General features: G+C 38.8%; 1 protein-coding gene across 2 annotated transcripts in view; it reads left to right on the top strand.

The window, feature by feature from the left end:
• The first annotated feature begins 11,201 nt into the window (after window positions 1–11,201).
• USP53 (ubiquitin specific peptidase 53) overlaps window positions 11,202–22,507 on the top strand; it is a 30,009-nt gene continuing 18,703 nt past the window's right edge. The window contains exons 1-3 of one of the 2 annotated variants that reach the window (XM_032108720.1): window positions 11,202–11,303; window positions 18,165–18,861; window positions 20,554–20,646. In XM_032108720.1, coding sequence (XP_031964611.1) covers window positions 18,718–18,861; window positions 20,554–20,646 — 237 coding nt within the window. In that variant the 5' untranslated portion in view covers window positions 11,202–11,303; window positions 18,165–18,717. Of the gene's footprint in view, window positions 11,304–11,617; window positions 11,758–18,164; window positions 18,862–20,553; window positions 20,647–22,507 lie in introns of those variants that run through there. The other variant, XM_032108721.1, reaches the window with a different exon arrangement.

Raw genomic sequence — 22,507 nt, 5'->3', positions numbered from 1 at the left:
AGGAGCTCTGTGCCTCCTGTCTCCCAGCTCTGCCACCAGACAGCTACAAGCACACCAGCCCATGGCATGGGCCCACACCACTCCATGGAAGCCCAGCTGGCAGGGAAGAGTCTCCAGCCACGCCATTCAACCCTCCTGTACTGAGGGGCTTTTGCTAAACCACCTGCTGGGAAGAGGCCATGCTAAACTCCTGAACCATGCCTGGGAATCGTTTGGGAGAGTTCTAATTGGCAGAGGGAGGGCTGTGCAATGTGCTAAGCATTCAACAGCACGGAGCAGCCAGTGCCAGTGTCCAGGAATGTTCCCTGGCTGCATCAGCCTGGATGGAGCCTCATTGTGCAAGTCCCACTGCAATAAACAAATCCCTCTGCCAAAAACCAACTCCTTTGCCACAAAGGAACATCTCTTGGTAAGACTGGGAATTCAGAAATCCGCTGTTACCTTCAGTGGGTTTTTAGCACCTGCATTTATTTTTTCAGACTGTTATATTGCACTTGAAATACATCCTATAACTAAAGGAAAGCTGCAGTGGGGCTCCTAAAAGCTTCTTTTAGCTGTAACACATACAGCAGCAAGGACAGATTGAATGGGAAAACACACAAGTAACAGATTTACACAAACAGAAACAAGCACAAGTTTATAAATATTTCAGGAAATGTGCATATAACATCATGTACATTTTATCACAAGATACTCATATTTTCTTCAAAAAGAGAAAAGCACTGAAGGGTATGGTGAAAAGGCAGAAGTATGTTAAGAATAAATATGCAGTTAAAAATGTATAAAAGTCTTAGTTCCCAAAGGCTTTTTTGCCTCATTTTTATTTACATTAAGGCACCCATTGCAGCAGTATAAAGGGAACTAAAAAATTCATTTAAATGTTTTCACTAAAAATGTGTTGAATTGAGAAAATAGATTTGCTCTTTCCCCATCTATACAAAATACTCGATGGTCACAGTATGTAAAAAATAAATAAGAGATGTACACTACTAAATTGCTACATGACTATAAAAGATTTTTATAACATATGCACCTTGAACCTTTTTTGACACGAAAAGTCAGGGTTCATGGCCTGCACTGTCTGCTCTGGAGAAAAAAAATTTAGCTGCATGATCCCTTCTGAGAAATCTTAACTATGTCAGCATGTCTTGGCTGCTTTCCCTCCTGCATGATCCATACAACTGACAATCATGGAAATAAGTTATTATTCTATTGTCTCAAAGTATCCCCGTGTTTAAATTAATTTAATACACATTGTCTCAATCAGAAGCAGGAAGAACACACTGGAGACAGACTTCTACTCCCAGTGAAATCAAAGAAAAGTTTTGGCATTGCCCTCTGTGCAAACAGAACTTCACCATGGTATTTATTTCATCTTAAACATGTATTTGTAATCAGAATTTATACTATGTGTTCAGCACCAGAATGGATATTGTGGATTATAGAGCTGGGCCTAACTATGTATGTAGTTTGTTTTGCATTTTACATCTGGTGAAGTGCTAACAACCCTAATAATGCCTTAGAAATACTCTGGGAAACTGCATGGAAATAAAATGCAGGGAAAAACAAGCCTATATCAAATAAGATCTCTTCAAAATTATTTTCAGACCAGACATGAATAGTCTGCACTCTACCTCAGCTCTCAGATGGCCTTACTAACCAGCACAAAATATTCTGGACAGCACCTAAACCAATGGGATAAAACAAACTTCCTGAAATACATTAAGACTGTGAAGCATAAACCCCCATATATGTTAGATTAGAATTCCTTGTTGTGAGGCCCATAAATTATAATCAGATTAGACAGAAACACCAGAAAATCCCTATAAGGCTGACAAGTCACGTAGCACCATCTTCTTCATTATTCCCAGAGGCTACATACTGTTCAAAACCAAATAAAAAGTGATCTAAATGATTTATAAATAGTGTGTTTGCCACAGAGCTGTTATGTAACTGAGTGTTAGAATATAGATGATAAAAAATAGTTACAAAATGCAGTCAGCATACTGATACAGTTTAAGAAACAAAAAATTGCATATAAAATACTCAAAGGAAATTAAAAGCAACTGAAAGGGTGAAATCCTTTCAAGGAAATAATACATTATTTTAAACAGACTGCAGACTAAGTGTTCAGAGTAAGGAAAAACTACTACAGAGCTCTAACCCTTCTCTCCAAAATAAAAAGCTAGCATGGTTTAAGAGTACAATAGAGGAGACTCAGAAAAAAAGACAAATGAAACTTTACTGCAAGGACACAGTAATTAAACTATCTCAACACAAATAAAGGAAGTTATGACAGAGGTCTCCACAAATGGTATGGAAAAGATGATGAGAGAACAATAACACAGGAACAAACTGACTCTTAATAAAATGGTAAGGAACCAACTTTAAAATTAACGGAATAAATATTTTTTCAAGAAATGCCTGGTTGTGGAACCTGGTGCTGTAAGACGCTATGGGTCAAAAACTATTAATAACTTCAAAACAGGACAAACAACTTCCTAGAGGTAACTATGCCTGTTATGGATAATGGCTACTATGTGATCTGCATCTGGAACGTAGGAAGTGTGTGAGAAAGATCACTCCCCGTTTACCCCATTTCTTTCTATAAATATCTTCTACTGGACACTGTCAAAGATCCAGGAAAGAAGGATTTGTCAGTCCTATGAAATACTTTCTGTCTCCCCAAACCCATGTATTAAAGTACCACGTCAACTCTAGCACGTGCCGTTAGTACCGATGTTCATTAATTTACATCAAAATATCCATTAGGGGAGCAATTCCCACATGGGAATGGGAACATTTAAATGTAAGCTGGAACCAGAGAGAGCCAGGGTTAACTTAAACCTCCCACACAGCATATGGGCACTGCAGGGAATACAAAAGCCTGACTTCAGCTATGCCTTTGGCAAGACTCCTGATCCTATACAGAGAGCTCGGGTTAGAATACAACATATAAAACTTGATCCTCAGTTTTCCCATTAATAAAACAGAAATACTAATGCAGGCTGTACAAACCTTTCTTTTTGTTATTGTATGTTTGGGGTTCAGGGTTTTGGTTTTTTGGGGTTTTTTTGGGTTGCTTTTTTTTTTTTTTTTTTCATCTTAAAGAATGAATTTCATGGTAAAAATAAAGAAAGTAAAAAATAGGCTACAAGAGTACATACGTAATTTTCCAGGCTATAGTATATAATGAATGCAAGAAGTATTAAATGTAGAATAACATTCTACTTTCATTTTACTTGAAATACTGGATTTCATTCTACAATGGGCAGACTCTAACTAATAAAAGTATTTGTATTTGATGTTTTTTGAATAAAGATGTAACTTTAGCTATTAAAAAGTCCAAATAACTTCTCTTACTGTTATTTTTGGACAAAACTATAAACTAAATTCAGGATGAATTCACAACCCTTTTGTTTTCAGATGGAAATTGGATTTCCTGAGAACAGACTATTCATCCAAAATACCTGCCCCAGAATTTGCAATACTCCCCTACTGCACAAAGACACTGTGAGACAAAGTTAAATAACACTTGCAAGAGGCAGAGGATTTATAAATCACTGTAAGAGTGAAAATAAGCCCCGGTATTGTGAGCCAACTATTCTTTCAAAAGCAAATGGAGATTAAAATATTCGACGGTGTTGGTACAAAGAACAGCTTGAACTTCGCCAGTTCAGAGCTGGCTGTACTCATTAGCACAGGAATGCCCTCAGGCTGCTTTGCATGGAAGGTATAACTTAGAACTGGATTTCTCTGGAGTTCTGAAGGACATGTGAATAGTCATCTTCCAGAGAAACAAAAAAAAAAAAAGAAAAAAAGTAAAAAGTTTCAAATCTTGAGGCTATCCTGGGTGCCAGGAGGCTGACCATACCCAGTCCCCATAGTGGGAAGGCTGGCAGCCACGCAGAAGCCCTGAGGGTATCATTCCACTTCCTTTTCCTTTGAGAAGATTGTCTGCAGAGCCCAGTTAATCTAGGCAAATACTAACTTGAAACAGTAGTTACTGTGGTCATCACCCTCCAGATTACAGAAAGATGACTATGCAAGGTAACTACAAATGATTATAAACAAACATTTGAGGCATGACGGGCTCTTCCTAGGCTGGCCTACTGTATGTCAAGGAGCCAAGTAAGGCCTAATTCCGGCAACGGATTCCAGCACTATGTCATTCCTCAAGTTCTTAATGAGCACATTTTGACTATTTGCTGGCAAGGGTAAAAATAAGAACATGCTGTACAAAAAGGAAGGAAAAGAGCAAGCTGAACTAAAATGGAAGTGCCTATTTCCTATCCGGGTTTTGCAGTGATGCAAATACGTTTCCTTAATGTCTCGTTGCTGAAAAGGAAGCAATACTATACACACAGTTCAAAATGAAAAGTCTCCCTATATTTAACGATGTCACTTTATCATTCATTCAGATATAGCTGATAAAAGAGGCAGAAAGAAAGGAAAATGTGGACATGGGAAGCATCAGTGGGAAGGAAGCAGTAAAGCAGACCTGCAGCTCTAGCGTTCTGTGAGATGAAGACAGTTCTATTCTAGAATGTGTTCCTTCCACAGGACATTTTGTCTTAGCAATGTTTAGAGGCTTTGACATTTTCCTCTAATTTCCAACCTAAATTTGGTCATACCCATCTTAGAGTAATTTCTTAATACATTTTTTTTTTAAATTAAAACACGCTTCCTTTACTGTCACATTTTCTTCAACTGGTATATTCAAAGACTGTAAGGTCTTTTACGCTTCAGTTGTCCAGATGAAACAATTCAAGTTCTTTTAATCTTTTGTCCCCTGCTCTCTTTTAGTAGGGATTTAAAACATATTTTTACAACCCTTCTAAGTTCAATTTCTTGCATGTGGATTTCCAGACCTGTTCTGTTTTAAGGTCTCACCAGCCACATGTACAACACATGGCATTAGTACTGCTTTATCTGTACAAGAAGTACAGGGCTGAATTTATTTGTGACTGGATTCACATTTTCCACAGTAGCATCAAATCAGTGACTCACAGCCACTCTGTCTTTGGCTTACACACCCACTTCTTTCAAACTCTCTCATCTTCCATCCGACAAGCTCTGAGCTTTTATCAGGGAGCCTTTCCCATTAGGCTCTAACACACAACCTTGTACTTTATATTGTATCCCATTTTATTTCTCTAGTCCTCAAGGTCATCCAATTAGTTCGGTACGACATCACCCTACAGGGACTGTTTCCCAACTCTGTGATGTCAACAGAGCTCATTAGCAAGTTCTAGTTTTTGTGCCAGGATCACTAATGAAAAAATTAAACACTATGAGTTTCAATATCCATTTTTGGACAGAGCTCTAACAACTTCCCCCCGCCACTATGTGTAAGATATTGCCACCTTTTCCTCTGGGCTATTTCTTCACCCATCTGACACTTACCTTAAAAATTCCCCTTTTCTACAGTGTAACAAATTTGTTTATCTAGAAAAGCAGTTACTTTATCACAGAAAGAAAGCAGGCAAGTCTTGCCTTTATCACAGAAAGAAAGTAAGCAAGTCTGGCATGGTCTGTCTATGGCAAAAAAAAAAGTTTTATCCTATTTACTTAGACAATTTTTTTTCCTAAGAAGTCACCACATTATTTAAATACTGTGTTTTAACCCTGTTACATTTTGCTTGGGTATAGACTGAGATGCATGAAGAAGGGACTCAACTCATGTATTTTAAATCAAATAATGTTCAGTTTCTCACCCCGGACAAAATACAAAACATTTTTTGAATTCTATTATCTTATGTATTTAATGTATTTTTTACTTTTAATGAGACAGAATATATATTATGTGATGTTAGCCATTGTATTATTTCTAATTTTATACTCACTAAATTCTTCTCTTTTGTTTTCATTTTACTTCACATTGAGTTTCACCCTGAAAGTTCAATTCAACCACAGAAGTTGTCTGTATGAATCAGACCTCTCTTTCTTTTCTTTTTCTGTTGCAGACATCCATTCTTATTGGTTTACATCCTAGGAGGAAGCAATAAATGAGACCTGGAAACTTGAAAGGATTGTTGAAGACTGATGCAACATGAACAAAGATCATCATAAAAACTTTATTTTTTCAAGAGCACCCAGATGAGGACACAACTTCAAACAATTGTCAGATATATACAGCCTGCATAGAGTTTTCTTATACTTTGACTGTTTCAGCAACTAACTTTAAAAACAGAATGTCCTAAAATAGGAAAGGATTTCAATTGCATTGTTGTTCCACAGAAGTAGATTATTGGACTGGAAATTGGATTATCCAAGAGGAAAAATATTCATTTGCAAGACTTATGCAACCCCCACCCTTTTCCTTGTTCTTAAAGAATGAAAAAAATCAAGAACACAGAGACCTTGTTCCAGGCCCATTATCATCAAAAAGTCTGGAGAAGAATGCAAACCAATGATTCTTTTTCTCTGGGTGAAATTCCAGATGACTTCAATGAAATTGCTTTTGCCACCCCACTGAACATGGTAGCCCTTGAAAGCTACCAGGAAAAGGTGTATAGTCATGCTAATGTACAACGAATAAGAGCAAAATATCTTGTGTTTATTCCTGCACCTACAGGAAGAAAACTTTAAAACAGGCAGCTGTGCTCTATGAAAGTGTCTACAGCGAACTGAGAGGAGGAGGAAAAAGATCAAACTTGACCAGAAATGCTAGGAAGTTTTTTTTTAACTTAGCTAAAATAAACCACCACTTAACACTCTCATTGCTTCTGAAGTTTCAATTAGAGCTTTTAAGATGAAAAAAGCCAGTGATGCTTTTTTCCAGATAGGATCCATTTTCTCCTTCTTTCATTCATGTCTTCTTATGTCAATTTCCATGTATAAATTTGAGGCTCTATGCAGGATGTGGGAATGAGATCAATTGGATGAGTAAGCTTCATGTGACTGCTTGCTACAGGCTACATGAGGAAAACACTGCTAGAGTGTGTTTAAAAGAAAGGTGGTGGGAATAAGGTGTTCGTGGTAGGGAAGATTTGAGCACTGGAATAGTTAGGCAAAGTTCCCCATAAGATAACACGTCTTCATGTACCTTACCGCAAGCTGAAGATGTATTTTTCACTTGTTCTGCTCTTGTTTTGGATCTTTTTGTGGCAATACAGCTGAGCATACAGCCTAGAGAACTTGGGCTAAAGTGCTGTTAGGAGTCCCCTTCAGAACCCATAGGAAATGCATATGATTGCTATTTTATGTCACAAATAATAAAAATACTATTTACCTTTCCTCTGGTTCTTCTCCACCTTTATGGCTCTCCTTCCTACCAGGGTGTTTTCCTTAACTCTTGACAAATTGTGCAGAGCACTGAGGGAATCACTCAGTGAAAAAGCACTGCTCCTGAAGACAAGCAATTGCAACAACATCTTGGAATTTGAAAGATTTTTTTTCCTCTCCAGGCAGAACTGTTTAAACATATGATCTGACAATACCCCAAGGGCTTAGAGAACATGGAAAAATCACATATTCTGAAGTAACCCTTACCTTACTTAATGAAACTTGACCCTGCTACAGTCTATGCAGAATAGGGCCCAGTGTCCCTGGTATCTTTCAAATTACATTTTCTTCTAGAAGAATGATTTTTTTATGCTTTTTTCTCCTGAGAAGAGTAGCACAGCCTCAAACACTCTCTTCATTACTCAGTAATTACTTCACAAAAACACGATGGCAGTTCCCATTCACTGGAATGAAACACCTTTTTCAATTAAAATGGCATTATCTCATAAGTGTCTTAAAGTCAATGCTAAATGGTACTTGATCACATAAAAATTGTTTATGATAGGTCAGTAAAACAGACTGGACCATAACAGGCAGTATAATGTGTAGTGCTGAATTAAATGCAGTGAAAAATACTTTAAAAAAGAGATGTAACTAATAAACCACACTTTAAATTCTGCATTGGCTTGTGGAATTTTCTGCCTCAGACCCCACACGTAATTTGCTAATTTACTTTTTGCAAAACACTCCAGTAAGTACAGACACAGTCCCTGTTAAGTACACAAAGTTAATTTCACATGATAAACAGCTCATGAGGAAGGAGAAAGATCCATGCAGAAGACAAGAGTAACAATGCAATGACTCAATAAAACATTGCTTAACTATTTTTCAAAAAAACCTACAAACTTTAGTATTCTACCCCTCCAAGAAGAATTAGAGCAGGCATAATTTTTTATGAAACATTTGAACATGAAGAGGATAGCACTTGATTGAAAAGGTTGTTGTAAAGATGTTCCAAGCACTAAGAAGAAATATGAAAGGAGTTAGAGAACAGGTGTTCCAGTACAGCTACAGGTATGAAAATGTTCATCAAAACGTGATTAAAAAAAAAACCAAACAAAACCTGACACAATATAATTATTTCAGAGGAAGAAGTCAGAATTTATTTACAGATCAGCCATTGGCAACAAGATTAGAGATGACCCTGGAACAGGAAAATTGTAACACAAAAATAAACCCTTGTGTGCATCTGTAAAACACACATTTGCAGCTCATTCATTGATGAAAATGATGTGTGATGCCTGCAGCACCGAGAAAAAAATATTTAATGCAATTACTTTTCAACATTTTGATGTCTCCTAACTACGTTAAGACTTTTCTTTTGGCACCTAACTATCCATAAACGTGTTTTACCCTGGAAGGGACATGTGCAAATCCCCAAACCCTGGATGTGCTTAAGGATCTGGATATGTTCTGCCTCCTTTCCCTCCAGGTCGGTGTTTTGTGTCACACCCTGAACCCACCTCCTTCAACCTTTCTCCTCCAAGTTTAACACCTCTTCAGCTCTCTATCAGCTCTCCAGTGTAACAATCTATGTTACTAATATTACCAAAGTGTACTTATAAACCCACATAAACATTCTTCTGCATCATGCCTAGCACATATCCTGTACTGCCACAAACGGCAGCAGGAAACCATTTGCCCCTGGTAGCATTGTTCTGTACGTGCACCATTTATTCTAATTTTAACATTCTTCTGCTACCTCATTTAGGGCTTCCTGTGCCGCACCTGCGTCATTCTCTGCCTGAACTGTGTGTGGAAGACTCTGTTAACATTCACTGCTAGAGATTCTTAAAATATACTATAATTAAAACTCACAGACCACACTTACTTGGAGAGAAAAAAAGGAACAGAAGAAACCAATATAAATCCTGAGGGACTTCTAAAGATTAGTGGTGAAAAACAAATCCGTGCTGAAGAAAGGGCAGAGGCAAACACGAAAAGCAGAGTTCAGGGAAAACAAAGATATCAAAATGAGGCCATAATCAGAATGAGGTCATAATCCCACTTTGGGACACACAGATGCCTTTGCTTGACTGGCTTTGCAAAGAAGTAATGCAGGCATAAGGACTGAACTGACACTACCCAAAACAATAAGCAGAATGCTTTTTGTAAGTATACAATAACAAGATGCACGAACACAAAATTAGATTTTTAATTACCACGTTAACACACTTTCAACATGTTTTTACCCTTAAGTTTCTAGTGAGAACCTATCAATAAACAGCTAAGAAAGAACTACACAAAAAAGTAGTGCCAAGACACTGTGTGAATCCTAGAACAATGGATCAGATATCCAATTCCCTTTTAAAAAAATCGCACATTCTAGGCAAATTTTAAGAAAGCAAGAGGCAAGCAAATATGGTATCTGTTAAAAAAAAATTATATATATAGATCAGTCACTGGCTATGACATCTTAATGCCTCAAGAAAAAACATTTTATACAAATCCTGTATTAAGTAACCCCAACTTATCAACATGAGTACACAAATGGCCACTGAAAAACGTGGCTGGCCATCTATCTATCTATCACAAAATCTGGACAATATGATGAAAATCTTGCCAAAGAATCACCAAATCAAAAAGTTGGTGGAAAACACTGGAGAGTGAACCTGCTAAAACTGTTTTGCTAGTGGGCTTTTTACATTTTAGCAATTTAATGGAAGAAACAGTAGCAAAAAGTAATCTGAGGAAAATGTATCCATTTTTTTAAAAAAATGGACACAAGAACAACAAAAATGTAGTATTTGAGGCAGTGAGCTAATTCGATGCAGTGCCTTGTATTCCACACAGTCATTTTGCAACCTGGATTACCTAAAGTAGATGCAGAAAGGGAACTTTACAGGGAAATTATTTAAATTACTATTGCAAAAGATGCTGCTGGAGAACTGAACATGCTCTTAGGCACAGAAGCACTTTTCCATTCCTAGAAGGCTATCAGAAAGGCAATTGAAAGAGCAAAAATACAAGTTGTATCCATTAGCATGTGCCAAGGATTGATGTTGGGTGTGGCAGCAATATCATTGCAAATGTGAAACGTGTTAGCGAAATCTACATGTTTATCCAGGAAAAAGACCATAATAATGGAATATGAAAGGTACTTCAGCAACTAGAAATATGAGCATTTGTGGATACGGAATTCCTATCTCAAATAACAAAAGGAAACACCCCTCCCTAGCCGAAATAATAGACCAGATAAAAATCAGAGGGGACACGACTTTGGGGCAGTGACTCTGGGGCAGGTGATAGATAAAATAATAATAATATAGCATCTTTCTGGGCCACATGGAAGTCAAACGCAACTCTGAGGTGGATGTACACTTGTATGGGGTTTGGCTCACAAGCCACTCTCTGCCAGTGCTATTCCATGGGCATCTCAAGGAAAGCCAATGTGCACAGCCAGATATCCTGGAATGAGAACTGGAAAACAATTGCTGGAAAAAACAAGCGCCGCCGCGCTCATTTTAACGGGTTGTGAACTCCAAACCTGAGTACCTGAGGGGCACCCACTACGCCCTTTAAATCGAGGACGGCTGTGCCCTCGAACAGTGACCAGGCGGGGAGGGAGAAGCGGCGTTGTGACAGCCCCTTACCTCGCCGCGGCTCCCCCTGCACCTCCGGCAGGACGCGCGGATCCGATCCCGATCCCGCTCCCGCCCCACCGCCTCAGGCGCCACCGCAGCCCCTCAGGCGGCCCCCAGCCTCGCGCCCCTTCCCGCGCGCTCACCGCGCACGCGCGCCGGCGGAAGGCGCGGCCAACGCTCCAATCGCTTCTCCCCCCCGCCCCGCCTCTCTCTCCGTCTCTCCCTCCCCTGGCTCGGGAATATCCGGGATACCGCGCTAGGAAAGCGTCCAGGCGGCCGCCTCACTGCGCAGGCGCGACGGTGCCGGGCCGGGGAGGGGAGCGCGAAGGAGGAGCGGGAAGCGGGGGAAGCAAAAGTTGCCGTGAGGGCGGGGCCGCGCCTGGAGTTGCCGCCGGGAGGGGGCGGGAGAGGAGCTGCGCGAGGAGCCGCCGGGTGAGCCGGGGGTCTGCGGGGACTGAGCCGGGGGTGGGATAGGGGCTGAGCGGCGGGTCGGGCAGGGTGTAAATTGCAGTGGGCAGAGGTTGGCTCGGGCTGGGGATTGGGCACGGTTGTGGCCGCGGTGCCGGCGGGGGAGGCGGCCGCAGTGTCGAGGTGGGGACGGAGCGCCGGGGGACGGGACCGCCACCTCCTCCCGGCTGGAGTTAAATCCCCGCCGGGGCTGCGTGGGTGGGGGTCAGCGGCAGCTCCGGGGCCGCGGGCAGCTTTGCCCCCGCGCGTTGTGTAAGCGGAGGGGCGCGGAGCTGGAGCGGGGACCCCGCGAGCGGCGGTGAGGGCTCCGAGCGAGCCGGGGTGCGCGGTTAATGTTCAACGCGCCCGTTCCATGCCCACCAGCGAGCTCTCCAGCTGTGTTTCCAGAGGCTGTCTGGAACAGGAAATGCCAGTACAGGTAGTTTGTACAGGTTTGTTTGAAATTTAATCAGTTTGCAGCGTTTTGGAGGCAGAGTTGTTTGCTGTGTGTTCGTACAGATGGAGTTTCAGAGGCGTGTGGGTAGATGTATGTAAGTGTATGCAAATCACCTGCTTAGCATCTGGTCTAAGTTTACCTATATCCCTTACTTCGGTTTTCAATGCAAATATTTCAAAAATAGCTTTTCAGAGGAACCATGACTTGTTGTCTCAATGTGGATTTTTTTCCCTTCCCGGAATAAGTGTGAGTTTTACATATCTCTACTTAGTGCTTTATTTTGCACATGCAATCTCCCACCAAAACCACCAAACCACTTAAGCTTTCTTAACTTTGAAGCTACTAGCATTATTTTAAGAACAACAACTTAATCGTGCAAACAGTATTATGCCTGATTGATGATGCAGTATCCCCTTCCACCCCAAGGCAATGGAAAATCCCTTGACTGATTTTATGATTACCTGCTCTTTTCTTATAGAATGAATGGGTGTTTTTTGGTGTCAAAATAGTGAGACCTCATGTTATAATCTGACTATAAATTAGCCTTGTCAAATGGTAAATAATCCCTTCTTGCCCTAACAAATTGTTATAAAGTAAGAGGTATTTACTGGTTATTTTTTTTAAGCATCAAATTACTTGTATAAAAAGTTATTATTCTTGACCCGTGGTATGTTGACAGTAAAAACACAAAAAATATGCACTTGACTTACATATCAAGCCTTATTAGTGCAGAATATTTTTTGGCCATACAGTGTGCATGATGTGCTACTGACAAAATCATTTGGGTGTGCGACAGGGTATTGGCACTATCATATGTTTTGGTTACTCCGCGTTCCAAGGTATCGGTAGCAGCACTTGGGTTTTTTTTCTTGGTCAATGCCTCTTGATAGAGTAAAACAGTTTAGTCACTGAGGGGTGTAGTGATGGGAGCAAAACCCATGCACAGAATTCTTCAGAAACTTCATGATTTAAGCAGAAACAAGTTGGAGTTTGTTGGGGCCAGGTTAAGTGATGATGGGTTGAGGCTGGATCAGGATTGTAGATGTGTAGGCTGAGTGAAATGTTTGTAGGAAGGCTTGTACAGGATTCGTTCATGAAGAAATACATGAAGTGTAGTGATTCAGACGTTAAAACATTCTCTTTTTTTGGTCAAGCCTATAAAATATGCGTGGGTTTAAAGATGATGCTCATGTTACCATTCCTTGTAACTCAGTTATGTCGTTTTTTCCCGGTGACTTAAGAAATCAGAAAGCTTTTCAAGAAAGAGCAGAACTTGGTATTTTGCACTTCTGTTAATGATCAAACAGCTGAAAGGCAAGGCAATTAATCAGAGATAAAAGGGCAAGTGTGAAAATTATCACTGTAAAGATACGTTCTATCTTTCTGAGGCTCAGGAAAGAGTACATTGTAGTCTTTGAAAAAATCACGTGTAAAGCTGTAGGAAGATGAAGAAATAAAAATCTTCTCCGTAGTGTCTGTGTGATGATTCACTGTAAATGCTGGCCCGTGTCCTGGGCCGGGAATTTGTGTTCTTTAAGATCTTTACTCAGAGTTCCCATCGTAGCTATTTCTGAAGTCGGTTTCTCTTTTAACAGATGAGGGAGGCTGAGCTGTGAACCTGTTGTTTTGGTTTTGATGCAAACAGGAAAGTTTTTATTGGAACAGCTTAAAGAAAAAACTGTGCACTTATACAAAAGCCATCTGGGATAGCATCTATGCTTCTGGTTCTCTGTCCTGGAAGGATACAGAGAAGTGTGACGTGCAGGAGCAGTGGTTTGGCATAGGAGGGACAGCTAAATAGGCAAGGGCTCGAGAAGAGACAATAGAATCTTGCAAATAGAAAAGGTCTGGGTTTAAAATCTTCAGGGATTGTTTGGAAGAATTTCTAGAGGAGATACCATCAAATATTCCTTTGCTGTCTTGGGGACTTTTGAGTCAGTAACCAAAGGAGAAAGAATGTGTCAGACCAATACCAGCCAGTGATCATATACTACTGGTATTGGCCTTTTCTTGTAGTGTTGCTCATTTCATCTTGGGTGTGCTGCAAGTAAGTGCTATTAATGAAGTTTTCTCCCTCTCTGATGTTTAAAATAGTGAGAATTTGCATTCCTGTAAACATATTTCTGTGACAGCTTTTGAAGTGAATAGCATGATTTCCAAAGACAGAGACTGGTGGCTACTAAAAGTGTACATGTATCTTATGGTGCATGAAATCTGTTGACAAATATATTTAATGGGGGCCTAAAGGTGGAAGGGGACAGGATCTGTGCAGGGACCAAACAAATTAAGATTCAGCCTCATTGAGGTGGGCGTAAGAGATCACTCCTTTCGAATTTTGGTCTTTTTCTACATTTTTAAAGCAGCTTCACTGTTTATTTATTTCTTTTTTTAAATGTAGGGAAAAATCATTACAACCTCCAGCACTGTCACAATACAAATCAGATTTTTGTTCTGTTGACAAAAATTGGCAATTTTAAATGACAACCTTTTGAGCTGAGGAAAACACTCAAATTCTTGCAGTTGCAAGTTGTTGAATTTTTGATGAATTTCACTCTGTTAAGGAGGAGACAGTAACACCAGTCCTAATAATATTGGCTAGTTGCAGAGATCTTTAGTGGTTTCCCATCATAGCTTTATTCTCTCATAATATATTTCAACACTGTTCCTTCACAATTTTTGTTGTCTTGTGTCTAAATTCCTAAGTTACATCAGTTTAGGAATTGATTTTCCAGAATTGTCAGACTGTTGGGTGGGGTTGCCAGGCTCAGCACAGAGGCATGAACTGCAAGCAGAAGCAAAAAGCTGTGTGGTTTAAAAGTAACCCCAGCACTGGGCATGAGAAAGGTTTGCCATTACTAATTTGTGCAACACACTGTGAGCAGTTGCAAAGTGAAGCTGAGAAGATGTAAATAACTATTCTTCAGCCAAATTTCAGGGATAGAAGCAGTCAACAACTTTTGAACTTATTGGCTGGTTTCCACTCAATTTGACAGAAGGGATAGAAGCCTCAAAGATGATTATGTACTTAGAAAGTGCATGAAAAGAGGCAGCTGGCTGGAAGGGAGACCTTGTAAGATGATGTGGGGAGCAAAGTTGGCTTATGCCCCAAATGGGGAGAAAACTGCAAGAACTCAGCCATGAGACAGAAAATTATCAGGAGCCCAGGCATTGGTAGTTCCAGTGTTCACAGAGCCAACTGTTTATCTCATCAGTTTTATCTAAATGGATATCAAAGATGCTTAAACCCAAATGTGCTTGTAGAAAGTGATTGTTTAGGCAAAATATCTCCTACACTGATTCCTAAGCTCCGTCAGTGACACTGCTTCTTACACTGAGGAGTCTGTGCCAGCCGCAGTTACGTGCTGGGGTGTACCAACCAAACAGGTGATAACGTGCAGTTCTGCTGACAAGTGGGTTTGTTGTTCTGAAAGCTGTAAAGGCAAGTGCCAGAAATTTTTGACAGGCATGTATTTTGTCTTGTAAGGCTGCACGACTAAGGGTAGCCAAGTGCTTGATGAGATTACTCGTGACTGAAGAACAGTGACTGAAATTGGGCAAGGTAGAAGGAGTTAGGCTGGTAAATAGACATTGGTTTGAGAGCTTATATCCCTTGTTTAGTGTCTTTGAGACAACTGAGAACAGTTGTCCAAAATCAATTCCTGTAGTCTGAAGGGCAAGAGTATTCCTTTAACTCTCAGCTGCTAAAAATCTTCTGTAGCATGTCAGTAACCCTGTGTGAAATAACTCTTTTCCTAAAAGATTGCACTTATTGAAGACTCAGTATGGTTCAGTCACAAAATGGCTTGGGTTGGAAGGGACCTTAAAGATCATCGTGGTCCAAACCCTGTGCCATGGGGAGGGACACCTTTTACTAGACCAGGTTGCTCAGAGCACCATCCAACCTGGCCTTGAACCCTTCCGGGGATGGGGCATCCGCAACTGACTGATGCTCTGTACTCTGCCACTCACACCTTTGTCAAGCCAAGAACTTAAAAAGAACTGGTAAACCCTGCTGGTTAATAAATGCTTCAGTGCCCTTAGCAACACTGGCTTACCACAGACAAGGAAGAAGTCTTCAGGTCCTAATTATAATGCTATTGACTTGAATTTAGGCTATGGGAGTCTGGTCCAAGTCCCAGTCACCTAAAAGTTCGACCAAACTCGTGGGAGGTGAAGCAGGCAAAACTGAATCAGCAGCAGCACTTCTCTGGTTTATGGAACCATCTGTGATGGGGGTAGGCTTGTCAGCAGAGGAATAATATTCTTGCTGTTTTGGGGTTTTTTTCAAATCAAAACTGAGATATTTGTACAATGTAAATTTCAAAACAAGATGCTACTATAGACTTTGTCACCTTAGGGAGAGGCTGTGATGACAAATTAATCCCATTGCTTATGGCACCATTGGAAGGCTCATCTACAGTGCCCCTCTTACTAATGAAGGAGAAGCCATGCACCTTAGTATTTGATGCAGTGGAGAAAAAAGGTGCAGTGGAACTTCTACGTATGAAAACTGTGCAACGAATGTGTTCTGTAATTTATTAGATTAAGATTGTGTGATAGATGGAATTATTTGTACTAACGACTTTGTGGACGTGAAATTAAACAGGAAGCATTTTAATGCAATGGGACAGTAACACAGAGCTAATCCAGAAACATTTTTTAATTAAATTCTTGCAGGGAATCATTATAACTTTTCCTGAGACCTAGCCTAACAGCTAAATGCTTGGTGCATGGAGTGTTAGTTCTAGGGCATCCCTGAAATGCAAGAGAAAATTACTTCCTCTAAGTTCTTAGTAAATGAATGCTCTTTGTCATTATCTTAAATTGTTCCGGATGAACTCTTGTTTCCAAAACAACATGTGCATTTCTAATAAGATCTGAAACTGATACACATTTCCAGCTACAGTCTCTTTTCATTTCCTCTTTCTGGGTTTATTGAAGTGAATATAAAGAAAACAAAATTGTTACATGATGTTCTGTCAAGGTCAGTTTCCAGTTAGATTTCAGACTTCTTGCTCAGTGCTGCCACAAATCGCACTTACTATCTCCAGTATTATTAAATCAAATTACTTACGGGTGAGATACAGGAACATCAGTAAACAAACAGAACTCATCTGATTATTCATGGGGCAAAAGAGAGTTTTGGTTAGGTTCCAGTTATTGATTTTATTTTTAAACACAAGCAAGTACCAATATTTCTCTTAAATAAAGGGGACTGGTTTTAGGGGTGCAAGACTTCCTGCAGGTGTTTTTGAAAGCAACATAGCCCAGCTGTACTGTGTTAAAGAGCTGTAGAATGGTTTTCTGTGAATGTGGCGTTTCTTGTTCTGAGCTGAGCAAAGTTCTCTTCCAGTTTATACAGTATTCCAACTACACAATTCTTTTTTTGTTTTTTAATGCTCCTCATCAATCTTGGAAGGTTTACACAGTAGAAAAAATTGTAGTGAGAAGCTGCAGGTTTTGAAGTATATTGATATGTCTTCAGTATCTCACATGCTTGTGAAATCTAAGATGAATCTCACAGTTGAAACGAGGCCCAAATTTCACCCTTTTTTTTTTTTCTTTCTTTCTTTCTTTCCCACATATGCAACCCTAATTACTTTGATTTATTTAAATTCATTCTCTTCTGTGCCATTCCTTCAAATGTTTGTGTGGGTGATGTAGTAATGCCAAACTGGCAAAATAATCCATTGTTGTGAGAGGATCACTGCTTGGGATTTACATGTGGTTGTGGGGATGTTCTGAAAATTGAGTCATTTAACTTTAAACATGCTCCTTCAAGAACTGGAGAAATAACCCTTATTGTTGAAGTTTGAAAATCTTGGAATTGGTTATTAGGGCAGCAGCCAGAATGTTCTTGCTTTGCTGTTAGCACTGTTTTTCTGGTTGCTTTGAGAATGCAGCCAGGTTAATGACATATTTATGTAGTGTTTAGTAGGTAGAACAAACTTCTGAAAGCTGAGTACTAGCTGACAATCCGTCTATAGAACTGAAATCAAAACCAACTTAGGTTTTCGAGTGTTGAATAAAAGTATTTGTTTCTTGGTCATGTTTTTAGCAGACTTGGAGATTTAAAGATTGAATATCTTGTGTATTATATGATCTTTTTATAAGCTGTTGCAGATTATTAGGAGAACCTTTACAGCAATTTTATTTTGGTCTTTAGAGATGTATAAAAACTTAGAAGATAATAAATTATGATAGATAAAATAACTTAATTTTTCCACTTTAGAAACAATTTTTAGGTGGTGATTTTTTCTTCTCATCTTTCCTGGCTATTTCATCTGCCTTTAGATTTAGAGGTTGTTTTAGCCATGATCTCTTTTCTAATTTAGGTCTTTAGCATTTTTGATTTTTCTTTTAATACTTTCTGTTTTTTCTTATTTCAGGTTCACTGGAAAGAGAATGAAATAAACATGGAGTCTTCTAAACTGGAATATATTTCATGGGTTACAGTTAGAAGTAAAAAGAACATGGAACAAAATGAGAGAACAGGAGTATAACACCTGAAAAGAACTTTCCAGTTCAGTGATATATATATATAACATTCAATATAATACAACTAATGATTTATAGTAATACTTTATTGATATCCCTGGAGGAAGTCAGTTACTGTGCAACGTGCTTAATAAGAACTTTTATTCTAATGACTTTTAACATGTTTTAACGTTAAACTGGACACCTTTATTTATCTTTTTTTTTTTAAGACTGAGGGTTAAAAACTTTCTTCAGCTTATTTTTACTGGGAGACTGATCCTGATGGATGGCTGACAGCTGCTCATGGAGAGTGGACTTAAGTCCGTGGATGGTTACTACTGCACAGAGTTGAATGGAATGGCATGACTTTAGAAATATTATTGTAGAACCACCTTCTTTGCCTTGCACCCATCATATCCTTAAATATTTAAGCGTGAACATTGCGATTATAAACTCTAAAAAATAATGGCATGGGTGAAATTCCTAAGAAAACCTGGGGGTAACCTTGGAAAAGTTTATCAGCCTGGAAGTATCCTGTCCCTGGCCCCTACAAAAGGCTTATTAAACGAACCTGGACAAAACAGCTGCTTTCTTAATAGTGCTGTTCAGGTAAGAGAAGACTTCATCTATTAAACATTTTTTGAACAGACTTTCCAAAGTGTGTGGGGGAAACAAAAATGGCAATTGTAGGAAGAAGACACTGTGTGAAGGTAATTTTATTAAGCATTTAATTTTAAGGAATTGAGAGTATTAAATACTTAATTTTGCACAGAATTTTATTTGCATGTATCAGGAATATCTGAAAAACTTCCCTTTTGTATTTGAAAATGTAGGAGTCAAAACTTTAAAACTTTCTGCTTGAATTTTAGAAGTAGCATTTCTGTCAAACATAGCAAAAATTTACATGACTTTTTTTTGTGTGGGGCAACCATTACTACTTGTATTGAATAGGACACTATTTTTATTAAAATATCATTTTCTCAGAATTAGCACCTGAACCTATGATACTGGGGTATATCAGAACATGCACATATAGTGAGAGCTTTGATTCTAATCTTAGGAAAGATTTGTGGAATTAGAGTAGGAGATACACTTGCTACCAAAGAAACATGACTTGGAATTCTCTTTATAACAAGGTAGTTTTTGTAGTGCTCAGATTTTGGACCTGAATGTTTTTAAATTGTACAGAATTACTTCTCAAACTGGCAGAGGGCTTAATAGAGGCGTAGACTTCCTAAAAATTGGATGACTTTAAAATGGCACAGATTTAAACCTAGGAGATATGAAAGGTATAGCTATGTGGTGTGTATGGTATCTATATATATGTATTTAAATTAAAAATGTACTGTAGTTTTAGTAGAGTATTTGCTGTTTTGCATGCAGTGGGAGTAGCATGACCTAATATTCTCATGCAGTTCTGCTATTTTCACTTAGGTGCCCTAAAATGAAGCCCTAAGTAATTTTTAGTTCTAGTTTCAGACAATCCTACAACTTCACAACCCAGTGCTGTTTATCAAACGGTGGCAGATGGTTGGTGACTGCCCTTTTACAAGGAGGAATGTGTTTCTTTTTTTTTTAACCTGTGCTCAACCTTCAGTACTGAGCTTTGGACTTTCATTTTCCAATACATCCTAATTCATTTTAGCTTTTGTATTTATAGATAGGAATATCTTCTCCCCCCGGGATTTGCAGCTGTTGTCTTACTGTGCCTCTTGACAACTCATTTTTAGGGGTTGTATTTTTATTTTTTCCATGGACAACTTTCTGAACTACTTTGTATGTACCCAAGACGTTAGATATTGAAAGCAGTGTAGTGTAGCCAAGCTGTTACTACCTTTTTGCAGGGTATTTACACAAATAAGAGGTAGAAACATACCTGTTTAAGCACCAGGATTATTTTGATCTATGGAAAAACAAATGTAGTTCAGCAATCATTTTAGTAAGAGGCCATAAGAATGTAGTATAGACATAACTCTTATGTAGAGCTTTAAGAAAACTGCTACAATCCCTGTACAGAGTTTAGCTTTGCTGCTTGTTTCCTTGAGAGTACTTCAGCTCTTTCTTTCTTTACATTGTTTCAAAATTTAAAAGACAGATCTGAATCTTAAATGGTGAATGTAAAGCTTTCATTTCTGCCTCCTCAATTTACCAAACTAACAGAAAAAAACCAGAATTCTTGCAGCAGTATTGGTACTTAAGTTGTATGTGATGTGAAATTAGAAAACAATTAAAATCTACTGTATGTTGTGTTAAACGAAGAACCTTCAGAACTGATGACTTATTTTTTCTTTATTTTTGTAGGTATTATGGCAACTTGACATATTTCGACGAAGTTTAAGAGGTTTAACTGGACACGTGTGTCAAGGAGATGCCTGCATATTTTGTGCTTTAAAGGTAAATAAAAAATTCTGGAAGAACCATATTTCAAAATGAGGGAAAAATAATTTAAATCATTATTTTTTGATTTGTGTCTGTATCATACCTATTCCTGGGTGACTGAGGAATTCTTGTGTAAACGAGCAATTTAAATTTAAGGTAGTTTTTAACAGGTGTTTGTAACAGAAATATGTTCTTGTATTTAAAGAAGAAATTTTACAGTACCCTAATTCTAGTCTGCTTAAACATAAAACTTCTGTCAGTTCAAATGAGTTATGTTGTCTTTTAAAATTTCTAGCTGCCTCTTGGAGATATTCCTCTTTTATTTGCATACGTCTGCTTTTGGTCTTTCCCACAGTGTTTGAATATATGTGTGTTTTTTTCTTTACAATAATTATATTACCGTCTGATAAGTGATAAAATTCCTAATGAAAAAATGCATAAGGGTGGTTTTGTGTGCCAAGCACTTGATTTTCTCAGTACAAAAAGTGCTGACCCATAGCTTGGGCATACCAAGAGTTTTCAGATTAAATCTTGTTTCTGTTTTAGGGTGACAGCTTTACTTTAGGTTTTGCATCACTTTAAGTCACCTTCCAAAGCCATACACTACCTTCAGCTGCTTCACGAGGCTGCTGTAACTTAGAACGTTGGGATTTTCTTATTTGTTCAAGTATCTGTTTTTGAGGGATTCGTTACTCCCCTGATGCATCTTGTGTAATTTACCCCAATGGCTCACTGTGCCTGGATGTCTTTCATTGTCTGGGCTGACATCTTCCCATTTTGGTAGAATGAATGCTGTACTCCCAAGAGTACTGATACAAAGTGGTGTTTCTGCCTATCCTGGAGTTGGTTAGAGTGGGATTTTTTTTAACTGTGTAGTTGTGATCTTTAATTCCATGTACTGACCTCAAAAAAGAGTAGTTAATTCATTTGGAAGTATCTGTCCCCAGCTGTTCTGTACTCCACTGCTTTTGCTTTCTTGGCTCTTTAGAGGTGCTGGTTGAGTAATTCTGTTTGTTCTGTGTTCAGAATCTTGAACGTTTTCATTTCCATGCAATATATACACTGGATGAAGATAAACAGTGACTTGTTTGTGACTTGGGTGGGTTTTTTTGGCTGGGTTGCGTTTTTTTGGTGGTCTTGGGCTATTTTAACCCTTCTTACCTGTTCAACAATGAAGGATATTTTATCTGTGTCAGCCTCTCCTATAAACTAAAAGCACAGCTAATAAATTCTGGGACTTTGACTATGCAGGCCACTAAACTGAGCATACCTATGTGCATAACTGCTTATCTGTACTGGTTTGGTTTTTGTTTTTTTTTTTTTAGCAGGACATATAAAGCTATGTTTCATACCAAAAAATGACCTAGCAGCCAAAATGGGAAGGGATAAATGTTTTCAAAGCAGAGCTGTTAAAAACTTCATTTTGAATGTTTACATGGAGATAGTGGCTGAATTTTTGTCCGTAGTCCATGCTTTTTGTTTTGAGAGGGAAGATCAAATATTTGAGAGACCCCCTGGAATGCATCATGGTTAAAACACTACTTTTTGTTAGCACTGAAACTTTGCTTATCTGTTATATCTTTGCTTTCTATCTAACAGATTTTAACCACAGGAAGTCTATGTGAAGAATGCATATTCTTATTTATATTTTACATGGCTTCTCCTGACTTGCTTTGTCTTTAGTCTCTTCAGCTCTCCTTAAAGTTTGACTTAGAATTCTTGACTTGGGAATACACCTTTAAATATCTGCAAATCTGTAATTCATTTAATAGCTTTTAACTTTCAGTTCTTTTCAGAATCAACCTCCCTTACTTGCTAAATCATGAGCTCACTTGGATGGGTATTTCTGCCAAAAAGAAAAGTAGCAGCCAACTCT

This window comes from Corvus moneduloides, chromosome 5 (genome assembly GCF_009650955.1).
Source record: "Corvus moneduloides isolate bCorMon1 chromosome 5, bCorMon1.pri, whole genome shotgun sequence".
Taxonomy (NCBI): Eukaryota; Metazoa; Chordata; class Aves; order Passeriformes; family Corvidae; genus Corvus; species Corvus moneduloides.
This window is presented reverse-complemented; position numbering and strand designations above follow the sequence as displayed.